Source organism: Chelmon rostratus, chromosome 4, assembly GCF_017976325.1.
Source record: "Chelmon rostratus isolate fCheRos1 chromosome 4, fCheRos1.pri, whole genome shotgun sequence".
Classification (NCBI taxonomy): domain Eukaryota; kingdom Metazoa; phylum Chordata; class Actinopteri; order Chaetodontiformes; family Chaetodontidae; genus Chelmon; species Chelmon rostratus.
Window position 1 is genome coordinate 25,155,031 of NC_055661.1, and position 19,158 is coordinate 25,174,188.

The window sequence follows — 19,158 nt, forward strand, 5'->3', positions numbered from 1 at the left end:
AAACTTAATTCCTCATGTAATGTCTCAGTATCTTTCTCCACTCTTTCCCGCTTTATTTTTCACAGTCCCACTCCACTCTGTGACCCTGTTGCCTCCGTTTCCCTCTTTCAGCCCTATTTTTCATTCAATTTTCATGCTGTTCGTAAGACAGATTAGCTCCACACCCTTGTTTTATAGCTCTATGAGCTCACCCTTGTTGTGAGAGTGGCCAGTGTTCTGTAAACGGTCCGGTGATCTGCATGTTGGACTAGAGCGCAACCATCGCGAGGGACTATTCAGACCTGCTCAGACAGGCTCACAAAAACAGGTCACTGCACCTAAACATTGCCCCAAATGTTGGATTTGTGAATACGTGTCTCTCTCTCTCTCTCCCTCTGTGTGTGTGTGTGTGTGTGTGTGTGTGTGTGTGTGTGCGTGTGCGTGTGCGTGTGCGTGTGTGTGTGTGTAATAGAAAGAGAGACAAAACTGTTCAGTGCCCATGCAAATCCAACAAAAGAATGAAACAAAATTAACCGTTACCTCAGCCACTCACAGAGCTGTAAATTTGGCGACTGGAACGATGAGCTCACTCTCACTGTGGTCTTAATTTAAACACGTACAGCATTTTCACCACAGACACGAATATCAACATAGACCAATGAATCGATAAAATTAAATGATGCAAATACAGGAGGACACACCTAATTAATCAAATACAAATTGTTGGTCTTACACTTCAGTTTTTGACTAAACAAAGTTTAAACACATTTATTATTATGCATCCCCCTGCTTTTTATGCTAAGCTAAGCTAACCAGGTGCTGATAGCATCTTCATATTAAGCTTACAGACATTAGAGTGGCACCAGTCATCTCATCTAACTTTAGGAAAGAAAGCCAATCAGCAGATTTCCCAAAATGTCGAGCTCTTCCCTTAAAAGAGTACTCTGTTGATGAAGCATTACGCTGTTTTTCTACTTTGTGAGACTCACAATGTAGAAAAACAAGGTCAAAATCAATGCAGCAGAACCACAGATGCCATCTTTTTATTCCACACGTTGTTCTTCCTTTTCAAAACCTGGTGCCTACATTTCAGGGGTTCCATCGTGGGAAACGTCCACTGACAGTTCAATCAGAGATTCAGTTGTGTTATGTATTAGTGGCCAATGTAGCCTCAAGCCGAGGTGAGGAGGCTACAGAGGTCTGGTAAAAATCACTTCTGTCTTACACCACACCCCCAGATTTTCTTAATTTTAAGACTTCTTCACATCTAGCTGATGCTGACTCAAGTGACATCACTCAAGGCAGTTTATGAGACTTTGCACAGCTCCCTCTAAAGCCACAAAAGGATTTATGCAACTTTTTTCATGCATGCAGTAGTGCTCCAACACCTATGCATAGATTTTGATGTATAAAGGCTGTCTTCTGACCAACCACCTGTTTTCTGCGTATGTTTGTGTCTGCTGGTTGTGTGCGGGTGTCTCAGGCTCTTGGAGACTCTGATTTCCCTGCTGTACTGAGGCAGCTGCTGCCCTTGATGAAGCCCCGTGGAGGCGAGGACAGCGTGGCCTCGGGGTCAAGGTCCAGGGAGGACGAATGCGGGCCCGATGAGCTGATCCTCCTGCTGGTTTACCTGTACTCCCTGGCTGATGAGGCGCAGCCCGCGGACCAGGATGCAGAGGAGGAGGAGCTGGAGAAGCTGGAGAGGGAACTGATAGGAGCGCTCACCCTTGTCATCACCCGAGAGACCGAACTCAGCCCCTTGCTCCAGAAACTCACCGGTGAGAGAGAGTTAATGTGATCACAATTTCATGATTACTTCCAGGAGCTTGCCCAGTGTGCCAAATTTGCTGATGGTCAAAGAGGAGAGAAATGGGGGTAGGAGAGTGATAGTTTATTTCCTCTGTCTGCCTCCAGTGCTGTTAATGGGCAGATTTTTATCAAGGTCTTCGCACCCCATCCCTCTCCTTTTATCCTTGTATCACATTCTTTCATGCACTCACACCTACACATATACATTCTGGTCAGTTTGGCAAGCGGCTACACTAACACTGAAGTGTGGGAATGTCTGAACTTGCACAAGGATGAGTGTGAGAGAGAAATTACCGTTCACTTTTAACATCAACAGCTCCTCTGCCATGACAATGAGACTTACTTGCACAGCATATGCATATAGGAAATGTATTTATTTGTGGTTCAGACTTGCTAATAGGCATCGGTGTGTTTGTGTGTGCACGTGTCTGCTGGTTTCTTTGAATCAACTGTGCAGCACCAGAGTCTTTGCTGGCTTAGCTGAGCTGGTAACAGTGTGGTAGAGCAGATCAAGGACTGCCCTTCCGATGAATTAACTGTCTACCTCCTCACCACAGCTAGCTGTACCTCCCAGAGTAATAGCGTCTTTAACCTTGAGTCTGTACACACACGGTCTCCTCCCCTGCCACATAGTTCATAATTAGAGCTACTTTTAGTTCTGGCCCGCACCATACCTTAGCACACACCCTGAAATAATACACTGCTGTTGGGGTTTTCATCTCATATCGCACGTAGGCTCATATAGTATATATAGGGTCGGTAAATCTGTGTAAAGCACTAATAAAGATTGTTGATCCCTCTTGCTCTTTTTCACTCTTTTCCTTCTCGTACTCTGTCTCTCTCTCTTCCTGTTCCACTTGGCTAAGTGCAGCTTGGAGTTGAGGGGCCTCTTGGCAGGCACAGGCTGAGAGATGTGGCTCATGTTAAAAACCTGACTCTCTGTTATAAACACTTCATTGGAAATTACCCTGTCATAGTGTGCCAGGTGTGTTTTAGGCAGAAAAACTATGTGTGTCTTGCCCATTCAGAGGCGCTCAGGAGTGTGCGCACCCCCCGTCTAGATTTGAGCGTGCGTATGCACATGCACGGGCGTCTGTGTGAGGGTTTTTTATGGCAGTCGATGAAGTGCTTGGCTGGGGTAACATGAGGCGGGAGGTCGTCTCTCTGCATCCAGAGCAAAACACTGATTGTGACATTCTACCCAATTAAAGGACTCAAATGGAAACCAGACGTTGAATGAAACCTGGTCGCCATGAGAACAGTGTTTTTACAAATTCTTCTATTTTGCTCCTTGGCTACAGTGCATGTACAAACGGGGTGCAGAAACACAAGAACAATATACACACACAAGAATGCCAGAAGCAAAGACAAGGAACAAGGGCAAGTGAGTTTAGGACAGGATGCAGGACGATCTAATGCAACACACCCCGACCTCGCTAACTACCTCCTTCTGGGAACTTAATTAAAGAGCATCTTCAGGAAATGGTGTTCCTTAGACAACTCTACACTGTATGTTTGTTGTCTGTTCCATGCTTCCTTTCAGCCCTTTTGGACCTGTGTCTTCTATGGTGCGGTTTCAAACTTCTATGAACACGTTGTTTTTTACAATGAGGCTGTCAGCCGATTTGGCCTGTTGCATAATCCATCACATGGACATTTATGTGTGTACAGTGATATTTTATGGATAAAAGCCTGCTAAAACATTTTAGACATTTAAAACATTTTAGATGCTAGACACAAGCATAATTTCAAGCCAAAATCAGTTCATTCAAGTGGAATTGCCACAATCTGCTCAGTTTATTTGCTCATGAGAGAAAAGTAAATGTGCACACATTTTTTATGTTGATTTCAACTTGGGTGGATGTTGAGCCGCCAATTCACATCGAGCCATCCTGACAGTGCTGACATTGAGGGATCAGAGAGCTGTAGAGTCCACAATTGTGGAAACGATGGACCGAATGCGTCTTCTGAATAAACAGTCTGAACTTAAAGTCCTGTTAGCAACCAAACTGAGCTAACAAGCTCGCTAACTGACCGTGATCAAGCTTGTTAGCACAGAGAGCTTTATTTTCCCCCCTTCAACAACTTTATTGAACAAAGTAGTGAACAAAATGCCAAGGGGGAGTAAAGAGCACAGAACAGAGAGAGCGAGAGAGAGAGAAGAGTTACTGTAATGTGACTGACTATGGCTGGCCCAGCTGGCTAGCATGGTAGCATTTTGCTTGCTATCTACAGCTACAACTATAACTGCATTTCTGTTATTATGATTAAATCCCATGAAAAACCAACATCAACAATGTGTTATCTGTACTTTCTGACCTCTCTACCTTATCTGTGCCCATTGGTTCCTATGACTTTAAAAATGGATCACAAATATATACTTTTAATTGTTTGTGGTAATAAAGGAACATTTCATATCTGTGCAATAATGTAGCTCATTTAAGTGTTTCATGTATAATTTTGGGGCAACAGTGGAACTATGTGAAACATCTGTATCAGGCTCAGGCTAAACAGGAAATACTAGAAATAATACTAGAAAGATTCATTTGTTGTTTGTTTTGGTCTTTTCATGGGATTTGTTGACAATAAGAAAATACAGAATATCACAGAATAGCCCTTTAAATAATGTCTCACCACAGTGGTTCATCTTGCAGCTTCACACAGGGAGGACAGTAGAGCAGCCAAAAACAGACTCCAAGAAATGTCCTAATATGAACTTTGGATTTTCAAGAAGTTTTGCTATGTGCGTATGTTTGGTTTGGGTACACAATGCAACTTTCTCATCAGTGTGTGTGAAATGCATGAGAAATGAGCATTGATACAATGATGTAAAGTGCAAAATGTCTGCATTATTGTGTAAGGGTATGGCTTTGATTAAAGGCTTGAGCAGTATTTATCCAAGAAAATGGTTCCGCTTATTGCAGCCTGGGAAATGAGCTCTTAAACCAAACGCTCCACAGCCAACCACACATGTGGAAAGAGCCGGATTGGTCATGGGCAGCGCCACGAATGGAGAACAGACAGTGTGATTGGATAAGGGACCCACCGCTCTCCTGAAACCTGGAGTCTGATTGGCTGCTGCCAGACAGTCTGTGGTGTACATGGGTGGTGTGTGTGATGTGTGCAGGTTGTAAATAGCTCCGAGCAGTTACTGTTAATCCCTCGTTCAGTTGTGGCAAAAGCGACATTGATGCTGGTAAGGGAGTGAAAATGAGTGTTCCTCAGACTTCTTTATGGATTTGTTTCCTGTCAGCCTTGGTGGATCTTGTTTTTCTTCGGTGCAGAATCAAACCTCCACCCTCTCTTTTCTCATTTTTTCTTCTCTTCTCTCTGCATTGGGGTACAGTAGGCCAAGCAAGAGAGCGGGCCAACCCAAATGTTCCTAATTCTCCACCCCAGGACATGCAGCTCGCTGATGGATCATAGTTTGTCTACACTTATGTCTGTGTGTGGGTGTACAGCTCCAGTAGTGAGAATGTGAAATCCCAGTCCCCAGATGGTGATGATAGTGATTTACTAGCAGCAGTGACAGAAGAAAAGGAAAAAGGTCGCAAAATAAGTTTTTCGAGACGTGAATTTTAACTGAAATTGCCGTGGTTTCATGTCATGTTTCTCTCTCTCTCTGCCTCAGACACACATCGGGTTTGTTATTCATCCTGTCAGTGGGGTGTGCACGGGGCAAGGAAGAGGGGAGCAGTGGGAGAGTCGGACCTCCCCAATGCCGCTGTTTGGGTTGGCACGGCAACACGGGCCAGTCCAGGGACATGAAAGGGATCACACATAACTCTGGCCACCAACTCTCCGTCTGCCTACTTCTTAAACTTTTTTCTTTGTTTTTTTTAAATTTCCTTTTCCATTTCTCTCTCTTTCTCCCTCTTTCTCTCTTTTTACCACCCTGTATTTCCTCCTCCTCTCCTCTCTCTGAGGCCCTAAAGCACCAGGCTGGTTGCAGGGGGAAGTGGAGCATAAGTTAGCCTCATGATCGCGCCTGATTAAGTATATTTCCCCTGTTGTGCTGTGTTTATGAAATTAGTCCCAATTATTTTTAATTGGTGGTCTTCTATACTTCCTCCTCTGTTACACAAACACACACACACATACACACACATACATGTATGAGGTGAAAACCGTAGACCCCAGGGCGAACTAAGCAGCTAGTGGCGTTGTTCTCTCTAGTTCACTTCATCAGATAAGCTGATGACACGGAGCTCAGGCTTTAATTAACAGAGGCTCATCAGCTCCTCACTGCTGGCCCAGACAGGCCTGGTTAACAGGCAGGGCCACACACAGAGGCACGACCCCCAGACTCACACCCCAACCAAGTCTGCTCCCAAGTCAGCACTGTGGTTGGGTCTCCATACTGGCTCTCTTGTTTCCTTGCATCCATCCCACTTTCTGCTTTTTCCTTAGCTAGCTCACACTGATTTAGACCCATGGGGGAGACAGTGTGATAGTCTTGTTAGCAGGTAACAGGGAGGCAAGGCAACAAATGGCAACTCTAAAGTAGAAGAGCAACATGGCAGTATCCAGTAGATGTGCTGGCACAGTATTAGCGCCCTGTTACAACTGTCAACTGTCACCTTTTTGACTGCAGCTGTGACCCTCCATCACAGATGTGCATGCTGCAGAGTGATCACTGCTTTAACTAGCGCATGATTTGTCTCGTCGGGTCATGTTATCTTTTAATGAGCTTTGACACTGAAGGCTATTTCACTACTTTGCAAGAAAATATCAAATGGCAAAATGTCAGATCTTTCTTTTAGAATTTGTTTTTTTCTAAGGAGGTCACAACTTCAAACTTATCTCACGTCTATGTACTGTGCCTTGAATTTATTCTATATTAGAATTGCATGCAAATTGATGTATCCTATCCATCCTCTAACCATCAAAGTATTTGTCTCAGTAGAGATGAATCAGTATACAGTTCCTGTTAATTATGATTGTCTGTTATTCTCTGCACTCTCTGACTGATTAAGAAAGTATTTGTATTGTGCAAACATTTATTTGAAGAGCAACTGATGAGCTTTGAACTTACTCTTAACCACTGAGATACTGACCTGGATTTAGTTTGGAGGCTTTAACCTAACACAGTGGATACATACTCTACACATACAGTCATAGTTTTTCTATTGCAACAGGCTGTACCAATACATTGTAAAACAATGTGATGTGCTGAATGGAAAACTAACCTTAATTGTGCTTAAGATTAAGGTTTTAATTATTATTAAGTGGATGATAAATGGACTGTATTTATATAGCATTTTTCTAGTCTGATGACTGTTGACCACGACCGTTCACACACATGCACACCGATGGCACAGCACCAGGAGCAATTTGGGCTTCAGTATCATGCAAAAGAATACATCAATATGTAGACTGCCGAGGCCAGGGATTGAACGACCGACCTTCTGATGAGTCGACGACCGCAAGAGGAGACAATCACGACTTACCTTAGAAGTTTGTCTGTAGTTAAGTTTTTACCTTCAAACAATGTTTGCTGGGAAGTTTGCCAACACGCTGATCATCATCATCGTCTTTAGAAACTTGATTTAATGAATGAAGTGCACCTGTTCAGCTGCAGAAATTATAGATATCATTGATGGTAGTTGTTAGTTGAGTCCACAAAGTTCATATATGATGATCCACAGTCCACATAATCAAAAAACACATCATAAAACTCCCATGAATCACTTAAGGTAGGACAGTAATCCTAAATGATAATGACCTCTACAACTTCAGTCCAGTGGAAAATTTCAGTTCTGCTCGTCAGTGAAATAGTATGAATCAAAATGGCTTTGTAGTCATTGTGAGGCATTGCATGTGTGGTTTTAAAGCCATTTTTGTCCTGAGACTACTGTTGACAACTCGTTGTTGAAACCTGCATTATTATCTCTCAGAAACAAACCATTGTATATCGCAATAGTGCAGTCAGTATTGTGGTGGTTTGTCGGCAGATTTCACAGATCTGGCCCACGGCGTAGTTTACACCTCTGTTTGTTTTATGGAGTGTGTTAGCGCTCAGCGGAGAATTCCTCTGCTCCGTATTTATGACAGGAAATGCACATCATAAAAGGCTCGTAAGCACTCATATCTCCGCTGGGAATTGGGCTTGTAGAATGAAAAAGGACACTATCGCGATCCCACGCAGACTCGCAAATAGATAAACACGCACTCGCTCAACTAAAGTGCATACCAGACGCACATACAGGCTCCAGAGGGACTCTAACTGAGACAGCGGCCCCTGGCCCCTGCGCACGCGTCAGTGCAGGCGGGGGTCAGCCTGTGACCCTTTGACGGAGGGTCAGCTGAGGAGTCCGGCCAACACGCTCTACCCGCCTGCCTCTCCCGTCCTCTGCAGGCACACTCCTTGGCTCCTCTGGGAAGACATCCCTTTTGATCCGCATGCATACGTTTCCGCTTAAAGCCTGTGCAGCAGAAAGACGAAGAGACAAAGAATTTATAGAAGGTCTTTGTGGATGTTTGTGTATGTACGTGTGAGCAACACGTGTGCCTTTTTGTGTAGCCTTCTATAGGTGGCCTCATAAAGAAATGTCTTGGCTCCAGCAGCAGTCATGAACAAGCATGTGAGCTTGGTAGACTGTGTGCGTGTCTGTTTTTTACCAGAGCCACTTGGTTTTACAGTATATCTGCGTTTTATCTGTTGGTGCGGAAGAACTTATTTACGTTTAGGATTCCAGTCAGCAGTGAAAGATGACCTGTCCTAATTTACCAGCTTTCCTCCCCAAGCTGTCCCCTCGCTCCCCCTCTACCCCCTCCCATCGGCCCGACCGCCGCAGCTTCCTCCGGTTTTTGAATATTATTGGTATTCTCCACCCCACTTCCACCTCACACCCCGTAACAGACGTCCAGCTGTAAACTTTTGGCTGAATCCGCTGTCAATAAAATCCAGTTATGTTGTCATGATTTTTGATGGCTGGAGTAAAAGGAGTGCTTTTGGCGACTACGCCCTCAAACAACAACAGGAACAGGACGGAGCTTTCTGTCTTAACGTCCTGTACAAGCTGTGGGACCGATCTAGCGCTCTTGGAAGGTAGCGTGTTCATTCAGTTCGAGGTTGTTCTGCTCGGTTGTGAGTTGTCCTGGGTGGAGAATTCCTCCACGGCCTCGACACCAGATGGAAGCTCTCCTGGCGCTATGAGCTGGCCGGGTCATTTCCTGTCAGGAGGCCTGGTGTTAATCAAGGCCTGAGCCAGCGGGAACGCCCCCTACTCCCCATCCTCCTCCTCCTTTTTTTTTTTTTTACAGCCCCTCTCCTCTTACACCCCCTCATCTAGCAGAGAAGCTAAGAAATACACATTTTCTCTCCTCCCCCATTTTCCCCCTTTAGTTTCTGTTCCTTTGTCTCCCATACCATACCCCTGCTTTGTTTAGTACATGTCATACTTATGTGGTGGTGTCTGAAGGTGGTCGTAAATCATGCAGACGTAATGGTCTCTGTTATCACTGTGTCCCTATGGAGGACTGCAGGACCAGCCAATAGATAGAAGGAGATAGTGAGGAATGAGGAGAAAGGAGTCTTTCTTTACTTGCAGCCTGGTGTCTGGTCACTTTCTGTTGTGTCTGTTAGTGTCTCCTGCAGTGTGATGGACACAGTGGGAGACAGCCTTATCTCCTTGCTCCTCCTGCTCAGCTGACCTCCGCGCTGACCAGACACAGGCCTACAAACTGGGGCAGTCAGGGAATGCTTGGACTCCTGCTTTGTCTTTCTTAACCGCTTAACGGACTACGTTAACGCTGCCTCAGCTGTGGTTTTTCCGTGGAGATGTTTGCTTGGAGGCTCTGGACTCATGCATGTGCTGCTCATGTACCCTAGTGTTGGTTCATGGATAAAAACATAATTCAGTTAGAGAAAATTCAGTTAAGCTAAGAATGAAAAATACTCCAAGTATGAGACTCATACTTGGGAGAACTTTGGCATGAAAACACAATATTCCATTAGGCTTTGGTTTTTCGCTGTTGCTGTATTATCAGATTTGTGATTTAATTTTGATGACCGCGAGCAGTCCAATCTGTTGCTGTTTTTGGAGAACGTTTCTTTCTCCAAGAAAAGGTCACGACCTAAGACAAAATAAGTTCAGTAAAAACAATTGTGTGAGTGCCAGTTTCAGCAGAATCATAAACAGGGAGGTGGCTGCTAACAGGGAAGCGGCTGCTAACACCTTCTCAGCACCCGTGATTTCAGGTCTCATGTCATTTCTCTGGAGACTGTTGCCAAAACTGCTGTCATCTCTGGATACTGCTGAAGAGTCAATACTAAAGATGGCGCCCCATGTATTCTTATGTAAGTGGCTCACTGGGTGTTTTTTTGGGCTCATAGTGCAGGTGCAGGAGTCCATCTCCAGCCGAGCCTGCTGAGAACATGCACATTCAAGACTTCGGCTCACTTCCTGTTAGCTCCACGCACACATGAATGGGATAAAGTGATTTAATTGTACCACTCTTCTAGACTTTCCAGGTGTTATTGAACCAAATGGATCAAATTCTGATACTATAAAGAGTAAATTTGGAGGGTTGGTGACACCCAAACTTATTCACTGCTTACAGATGCCACTTTTCCAGTGATAAAACCTTTTTGGGCTAGTGTGCATCCCGCGATGATACCAGAAGTTGCAAACCTGGTGTGGCCACTACACCATAATTGCCCTACAGCCCAGCACCACTCCTGGTGGCTATGAACCCGCTAATAAACAATCCAAAATGCCTGGGTTTTTGTATTCTCATCATTCACTATGGCCAAACATCATTGTTATTCTCTAAAAGGAAGGACATGCTGAAAACATTCATGTAACCCACCAATGAAAAATGTAACACCTGCACACTGACACATACCATAACATTTTGTGTAATTTAGTGTGCAGGTGTTACTTCTTTCATTGATGTTGTTTTTCTAAGTAGCCTCACACCTACCTGCCTATAAATACCTCAGTGCTTTTTTCTCTTAACACAAAGCAGCCACATGAGAGCTTTTCCTTAACAGAATGCAGTCTGCAGAGGTCCGATACCCAGTCCTGAATGTAAGGTGTTCCTGTTATTCTGTCCACGCCTGGGTGTGAGTGTTGTAGCTGTGCTGAGTGGAATCAGTCTGATAAAGCACAGATGGGTATCTGTTGCAGAAGATGCTCGCTATCATTTAAGTCATACTATCAATAGAACCTATTTCTCCATCACGTCTTCCATCTGCCTCTCCATCATTTCATCTTATCTTCTCTTAGTTGTGTCTGTTTCTTGGTCCTCTCAGGCTGCCTCTTACACTCACTATCACACACACACACACACACACACACACCGCTCGACTGCTCTTTGATGCTGACAGCTGCACGCCGTCTGCGCTGTGTCTGTGAGCTCAGCACTATCACATCCGACTCAGCCCACTCTCAGTCCAGGTAAACGTCTCTCTCTGATGGGCAGAGACGGAGGGATGAATGAACTGGCTGTCGTAACATTTCCTCCGCAGATGGTGTGAAACATTTTGGCGAAGAGGGCCGTTATCATCGCCATCCACACAGCGTGGGCGTATATTTACGGTGATAATGACTGTCTGCAGCGAGGGTTGCTGCAGTGAGGCCAGTGTAAACTCAGCCCCCCAGAAAATAAACACATTAGAACGCACACATATACACGCACACACCTCCCCTTATAACTGTCGCCCCTTCCCCTCAGGCCGGAGCAGCCCCTGCCCCGGCTGTATACTCCCCCGGTATACCAGCTCCTTCTCTATCGCCCCTGACCCAGAACACACAAACTAAAATCTCCACATTGAAAACACTCACTATTTTTGGCCGTGCTTTAATTTCCCTCTCCGTTATGTTGCGATAGCAAATCCTAAGATCCACTGTAGGGTTTCCAGGATGGGATGTATGGTTTTAATTTTCTCCTTTTCCTGCTCTCTCCTCTACGCCTCCCGTTCCCCTTTTAGACTCACCCCGCATATTGCTGCTGGAAGTGTTCACAGTTCTTTAGTAACATCCCTCCAGAGTTACACAGTTGTACACAACCTCTTTCCCTTAATGAAACACTCGCTCATTTATCGCCGCGTGTTGACAAAATGACATTAGCGCTGGGATGTCTGATTCAGATCTTGGAAGTGGATCACACAGTAAGTTTAAACATAGAGAATTAAGACTGAAATACAACACAACCTGTTGTATTATGAATGGATCCTTTTAGATAATCCTAGAATCAGAGCACAGAAGTGCTTGTAGAGTGTTATGTCCCGCTGAAGTGCTGTTAGACACTCTGATGTGCATTTTACAGCATGACTGTGGCAGGTCTAGGCCTCCGCTGTCGGTCTGTTTAGACACATGGACTCGCACACACACACACACACACACACACACACACACTGAACACTAACATCTGCCTCTCAGGTGGGAGCAGCCGCCCTCTGGTAGGCCTCCTTGCATCACTGCACTAGTCAAGAGGCTTAGCGCACACACACACACACACACACACACACATCTGCTTCACACTTTCACTTGAGCTTGATCTAAATAATTCGAAAACTAACCAGCTTTGTAGTCCAAATGTTTTCAGTTGTGTTGCACTCTGCTGCAGGTCCTGACCCATCCGTGACAGCCCTCCGTTGCGATGTGTGGGAGCGGATTAGCCCGTTGTGTATTTTGAATGATGGGATTATGAAGTTTGTGTGTGTCTATAGGGCCGGTGTGTACGATAGTGTGTTAGCAGGAGCGCAGTGTGTTGTTTGGAAGCCGTTTTTGCATCTTTTTCAGAGTGTTATGCCAAGTTGTCGGCTCTCAGGACAGGAATATGACACACACACACATTCCTCAATTAAAAGCCACATAGACATCGTTAACAGAAAGTTGTGATTCAGCCGTCGAATAGATCACATATTTGTGTGTGTTTGTGAACAGAAGAGAAAAACAGAAGCGGACACTGCAGAGACGCTCCCTAACCCATGGGTGGCGTCACCATATCGAGGTCAGAAATAATAAGTGGTATGTCTGCTAGCGCTCACTGTAGCGCTGGCCTCATCCACCCTATAATCCACTTTGATGTGGACCTCAACCCCACCAGGATGTGATGTTTGTGTAGGATGCCTGCCTGGACGGGTAAGTATATGTATGATCCCGTTCGGCCGTGGGTATCGTTGTGAGAGCTCGTGATGTTGTCCAGCTCAGGGGACTGAAACAGGAAGTAGAGCGGCGATTAGGAGGATCTGACATTTGCAAGAGGAGCTTCCTGTGATAGGAGGCTTCCTCTGTGTCTGTGGGACCCACCACCTTATCTCACCCCCTCCTCTATCTGGCAATGACTTCTCTTACAGTCCACTCCTCTCTCATTCACTGCTGCCCGCACATACCAGCTGCTGGTGTCACACTTCCAGGTTAAAGGGTTAGTTCACATGAACTACAAAAACAGATTTTCTCACTTAGTGCCTCTGCCTCCATCGCAGTACAGTGGAGGTGACTTTAGTTTGTGATGCAGCTACATATTTTCAGAATCGGTACATTTGCATGAAACTAAGAAGTCAGGTAATGCAGGAAACTGGATGCCTTTACATGTACTGTAGTCAGATGGGGCAACACGTTTTCTCTGAACAGCAATAGCCAGTCAGTTAAAAGGATTTATCCCATGTCGGCCAGTCATTCTTTTAAAACATAATCCTTACATTTTACTCCATGACGTGATTCTACAAAAACATAAGTTTCATTTATTTATTTTCACAGTTTTCATTTATTTGTGTGGTGTGTGAATATGTTAAAAGGTTTGTTGTGAGATCAACAGTAATTTAGTAGGAAAATGGCAGGAATGGAAACAGAAACAAAACCACACAACAAGCTGGAAATTAATGATGCTGCCGCTGGAGGAGGCGCATCAGATAATTAAGTATCAGACTGACAAGTGCAGACAATGATTGCAGGTTTGACAATGATTGCAAAACTTTAGCAGCTGATCAATACAGGCTGTAAATCTGTGTACACTGGACATGAAACAAGTCAGTATTCAGATCTCGCTCCCACCCCCCCCCCGATCTCAATGTGGAAGCATTATTTACAACCCTGATTCTAAAACAGTTGTGTAAAACATAAACCAGACACAAAACACAAAACAGAATGTGAGAACTTGCTAATCCTTTTTGACATAAACTCAACTGAAAACAGCACAAAGAGGAAATATTTCATGTTTTTCCTCATCAGCTTCATTGGTTTTTATAAATATCTGCTTATTCTGAATGTGATGCAGCAACCCGTTTCAAACAAGTTTGGACAGGAGCAACTAAAGACTGGGAAAGATGTGGAACGCTCCAAAAACACCTGTTTGGAACATTCCACAGGTAAACAGGTTGATTGGTAACAGGTGATAGTATCATGATTGGGTATGAAAGGAGCATCCTGGAAAGGCTCAGTCCCTCACAAGCGAGGATGGAGCGAGGTCAACACTTTGTGAACACATGATTGTGTAAAGGATGTTACTAAATGGACTCCTCAGAAAACTGTTGTCAGTAAACACAGTTTGTTTACAAATGATTGCTTTCTGTTTTATTTACATCCAAACTTCTTTGGAATCTGGGTTGCATTATAAGTAGTAGTGATGTAATATTATGTGAATGTGTCTGAATTTTAACAGTCCTCAAAATGTTTAGAGACTAAAGTCTAAGTGTTTGTTTCTGAGGAAGATCTGTAGTTTTATCCTGCTGCTCTGCTGTCTGAAGTCTTTGTCCTGCACATGAATATATATGCAGTAAAAAGAATGAGAAACCTGGTTACACCTATACATGGCCAAAAAATTAGCTTGATCCAGGAGAAATATTGCGCCGAGATTCCCAGAAATCTGGTTTTGCAATCCTTGTTTTAGAAATCAGGTTACTGCAGAAAGCTGGCTATAAGTGCTATGAGTGTCCCCGTTACTCTGGAAAAACCACATAGCATTTTTCATCGGAACTACATTCCACTGAGGAAATAGTCCCCACTCACAATGTGTTCCGTGGCAGTTTTTACATTCTCACAAGTATGCCATAGCGTTTTCGCTTCCCAGAATTTTGTTCCCATGATGCCCCTTTACATTCTGTGATCTCTTTGAAAAGGTGAAATGAAATGAGAAATGAAAGGCCCTCTCTTTCCAGAATCAATATCCTAGTTAGTCTGGAAAATCTGTTTTATTTGGAACTTCATTCTAACAAAGAAATAGCAACCATAAAAAAAAAAACTGCTCACAGTGTCTGCTGTGGCAGTTTTTATGTTTTCACAAGTGTGACCTAGTACGCTGCTGTGTTTTAATTCCCATGATTCCCCTCACAACCTGTAAGATCTTTCACTTTTCCCCTTTACTCCTCAGTAAAGCCGTCATCCCTCTGCAGCCTCATCCTCCTCCTCACTGTGGGATTAGACCCAGTTATAACCCGCCCCGCCTGCTGTGTGCTGCTGTCACTTTAAAGCAGCATCAGAAAGTTGTTCCACTCTTACAACCCGGAAATCCAAAAAAAGTTGGGACGCTGTGTAAAAATACACACCGAAAAAATTAGAATGTGATAATTTGCTAATCCTTTCTGACATGTACTCAACTGAAAACAGCACAAGTGCAATATTTTGAATGTTTGACCTCATCAGCTTCATTGTTTTTTTTAAATATCTGCCTATACTGGATTTGATGCAGCAACACGTTTCAAACAAGTTGGGACAGGAGCAACAAAAGACTGGGAAAGTTGTGGAACGCTCCAAAAACACCTGTTTGGAACATTCCACAGGTAAACAGGATCATAACAGGTAACAGGTGATAGTATCATGATTGGGTATGAAAGGGGCATCCTGGAGAGGCTCAGTCGTGCACAAGTGAGGATGTGGGATGGATGAAGGATTTTTTTTGGAATCAGGGTTGTCATAACTTTGAGTTGGTCCAATTTTCTGTTCTTGTGGCGATGAGGCTTTGTTTGCCAGCACAATGGCACCTCATCACTGTCCTGCGTGAAGAAGATGTGACTCATCCCGCAGCACTACAGTGCGTGTCTGAGTGAGTCACTGAGCGTGAGTCACAGTAAAGTGTACGAGTGTGCATGAAACAAAGAGAGCATGTGAGCAGTATATTGTCATCTGATCTGGCTTTGCTGTGGAACTTTGTGCTTTTTAGAGGGAAAAGAAAAAACATTCCAGATTAATCAATCAATCTGTGTGTGTGCGTGTGTGTGTGCTGTGTTGTGCCTCAACATGTGGCTTCAATCTCTGTTCTCTGTTGCGTCCCACCCCTCTTTTACCCTTCACAGAGACTTGTGACCATTGAAGACGTCTTCATGGTTAAAAACAAGTCAGTTCTTACTGGATTTCTCATACAGTCTGTCTTCTTGATGTTTCTACAGCAAAAGAAACAGATCTTATGCAACATTGTCCTGTTGGAAAAGATTGTGCAGGTTAAGATGTATCCCTGTGTGTTTGTGTGTGTGTGTGTGCCCTTGTGGTGTGTTGACTGATGAGCCTGTAAACAGACCCTGCGTCTCAGATATCGGTGGAGTTTATTGCTCCGGGTTCAGATCTGGCAGGCCCGGGTTGTTTATTTGGCTTTCAGGTATCAAATGAAACCCGCAACTCTCTCTCACAATCGCATGTGTATCCCGTCTGTCCGACTGCGCAGTAATGGCTTCGGAGAGTCAATAAACAGTCATGCATGAACTTGTTCACACAAATACACAGCTCATTGTCCAGCACGTATAGAAACTAATCTCTCTCTTCTGCTTTCCCACAGACACACGCTCACGCTCGCTTTTTCTGCCTCTCGCGCGCTCACTTGGACGTACACACTACATACGTGCGTTTCCAAGGCTACTGCGTTCCCAGGCTTTGTGCCAGGTCAGCTCGGTTTCAGAGGTCAACACAGATTCTCCTGCACTCCCCTCTGTCCCCTCAGCGGGTAATTCAGACCAGCAGCGCCCAGGGACCACCAGAGGCTAGGGGCTACACAACCACGCCGACCAACATGTCACCCGCCCATCAAACGTGCGCACACACACTTACGCAAACATACACGGCCACCACCACCAGCCCGCTCCTCCACCTCCTCCTCCCTGCTCCATCCCTGCAGCCATTATCAAAGGATCTGAACAGCGTCAACATTATCTGTCTCCGTCTCCCTCTGGGAGCAGCCAAGCACATAGCACAGTTATCATTCGGCAAGCACGCGCACACACACACTTTCTCCTCTCTCTTCACACACACTCGCTCATACTCTCCAAGACACACACACACACACATACACGATGCAGAGTGAAGATCAAAGGTTAATCGTGCCTTTTCATCAGCTGCACCACCCTCTCCTCTATCTGTCCTCCTCCTGTCTGATGGTTGTGTTTATGTGTGTGTGTACGAGCAGACGGCGTTTGTCTGCAGCTTTGTGGGAGCGTTTCTGTCCTCACTCGTGGACTCTTTGAAAGCCCTTTTTTTTTTTTTGCTTGCACACGGTAAATAAACAGCCCCGTCCTCCTCTTCCATTGTTTTCTTCTATCTCTCTTCATCTCCTGGATGTTTTTTTTTCCCTACGAAACCAAATTTCTCTGTTTACATTAGCTGATTTAATGGGAACCAAGTGTTTCTGTTGCAGCTGTAAAATTGGCTATTAATTTGATGTACGCTCCAATAAAGTCTGTGTAATAGAGCCTTTCTGTAATTTGATAAATGTGTGAGATTTTAGCTGCATGTTTAAGAGTCTGCAAGTGAACTGAAAATCCTGCTCTTGACTGTTTGAGTGTGTGTGTTTTTTTTTCTTAGAGTTGGGAAAGAAAGAGCAAAGGAGAGAATGGGATATAGCAGAGTCTAGCCCCCCTGCGTGAACCCCAACCCTCACTGAAACAGGAAGTGCTTATTCGTTCAGGAGGTGTACATTTACAGAAAACCCTCTGCTGCACCCTCAAATGGAGGTTTGTGGGGGCACAAAATGGCTGTGAAGAGCTGCAGTGCTCAAAACCCATGTGCGATATTCAAGGACCGTGTGCTTTAAGTAGATAATAAAATACATGGTCTTCTCCCCCTGCAGCCTGGTCAGTGACCCTTGAAAAGTCCTCCTGTTCTTGAATAACAGTGTGGATCTGAGTCAGGCTCCGTTGTTGAAGTGTATTATCTTTGCTGCACTGCTGTCTTGCCAACGATTTTTCAAACATCATAATTATCCCAAACCATGAGTTGATATTTAGAAATATTCCTCTGTGAGTGAGTTTCCAGATCAGCACTTCAGGCAGTGTGCTTGTAAAACAAATTAAATAAATTATGCATTTTTGGGGAAGGAGTTGAGAGGATGCAACCAAGTATATTAACAGTTTCATTCTAGCAATTGATTGATATTTCAAGAGTGTTTTACATCCAGTTTGAGTTTAATGTCTCAAAAATGGAATTTGGGCTTGTTTTTGTTATCATAGGCATCGTACGCTCAGTATCTGGATATTGTCCTTGATTGATGTCAGACACAAACCACAAGGAGTCACATTCACAATCGCTTGTTGCGTGGACGTTTCTCAGTGCATTTGGCTCGTCTTCATTGGGAAATCAAGCAGCCTTGGCAGAGAAAATGATATTCTGCCATGAATTACAGCACCCTCGCTCCATAGTTCATTAATGATAACCCCAGCCGTGAGTCTGGCCCGGAGCCGTGCCTCTCCCTCAGCTCCTCATCAGCATGGTGGCGTGGGTTTGGAGAAGCCGGGCTACACTCAGGGCAGCCGGGGCTGCCATGTGCATTATCACATTATCATGCTTCCTGGTGTGTGGGATTGAACTTTTGCCATCAGGCCTCTAAAGCACTTTTCCCCGCTGATCTGACACACGCTTCTAGTGCTTTTGATGACTTTGGAACCTTATAGTTTCATGAATAAAGCAGCATGTATCTCTGAGTCTGGAATGTTGGATATGTTATGGTCCGTCTGGTTGGACATTCAAACAGTTTCCACTTTTCATTGGATAAATTGCAGTGTTTAAAATGGCAGATTTATTGTGAAGTATGTCAAGCAAACAGCCAAGTACAACAGCAAACAGCTGTGTACATTTGCGACAAGGTTTTATTTTATTTACGTTCGTGTTTGGGAATACTGACCCTGTAAGTGTTCAGAAACGAGTGAGTTCAAACGGTGAAGGGATGTTGCTCTTAGAAATTTTGACAAAAATATTTCTTTAGAAAATGACACCAAGCTGGTATTAACGGGCCCTAACAAAGTATATTTATGCAGCTAACTCAATTCAACAAAACAAGCCAGACACCAACTATATATAGAACCTAATAATTGGGTTTCCCCCCTTTTTCTCCTCCTGGAGGATGCTACCAATCCTGCTCTCCTGTGGCTTGCTGCTCATTTTCTCCATTAAAAATCATGTGTATTTCTTGTAGCATACCTCTAGCTCCTCTGGCTCAACC

General features: G+C 44.4%; 1 protein-coding gene across 2 annotated transcripts in view; it reads left to right on the forward strand.

The window, feature by feature from the left end:
• Positions 1-19,158, forward strand: part of scfd2 (sec1 family domain containing 2) — an 87,698-nt gene that overhangs the window by 37,685 nt on the left and 30,855 nt on the right. For both annotated transcript variants that reach the window (XM_041936172.1, XM_041936173.1), the window contains exon 5: positions 1,463-1,757. In XM_041936172.1, coding sequence (XP_041792106.1) covers positions 1,463-1,757 — 295 coding nt within the window. The remainder of the gene's footprint in view (positions 1-1,462; positions 1,758-19,158) is intronic.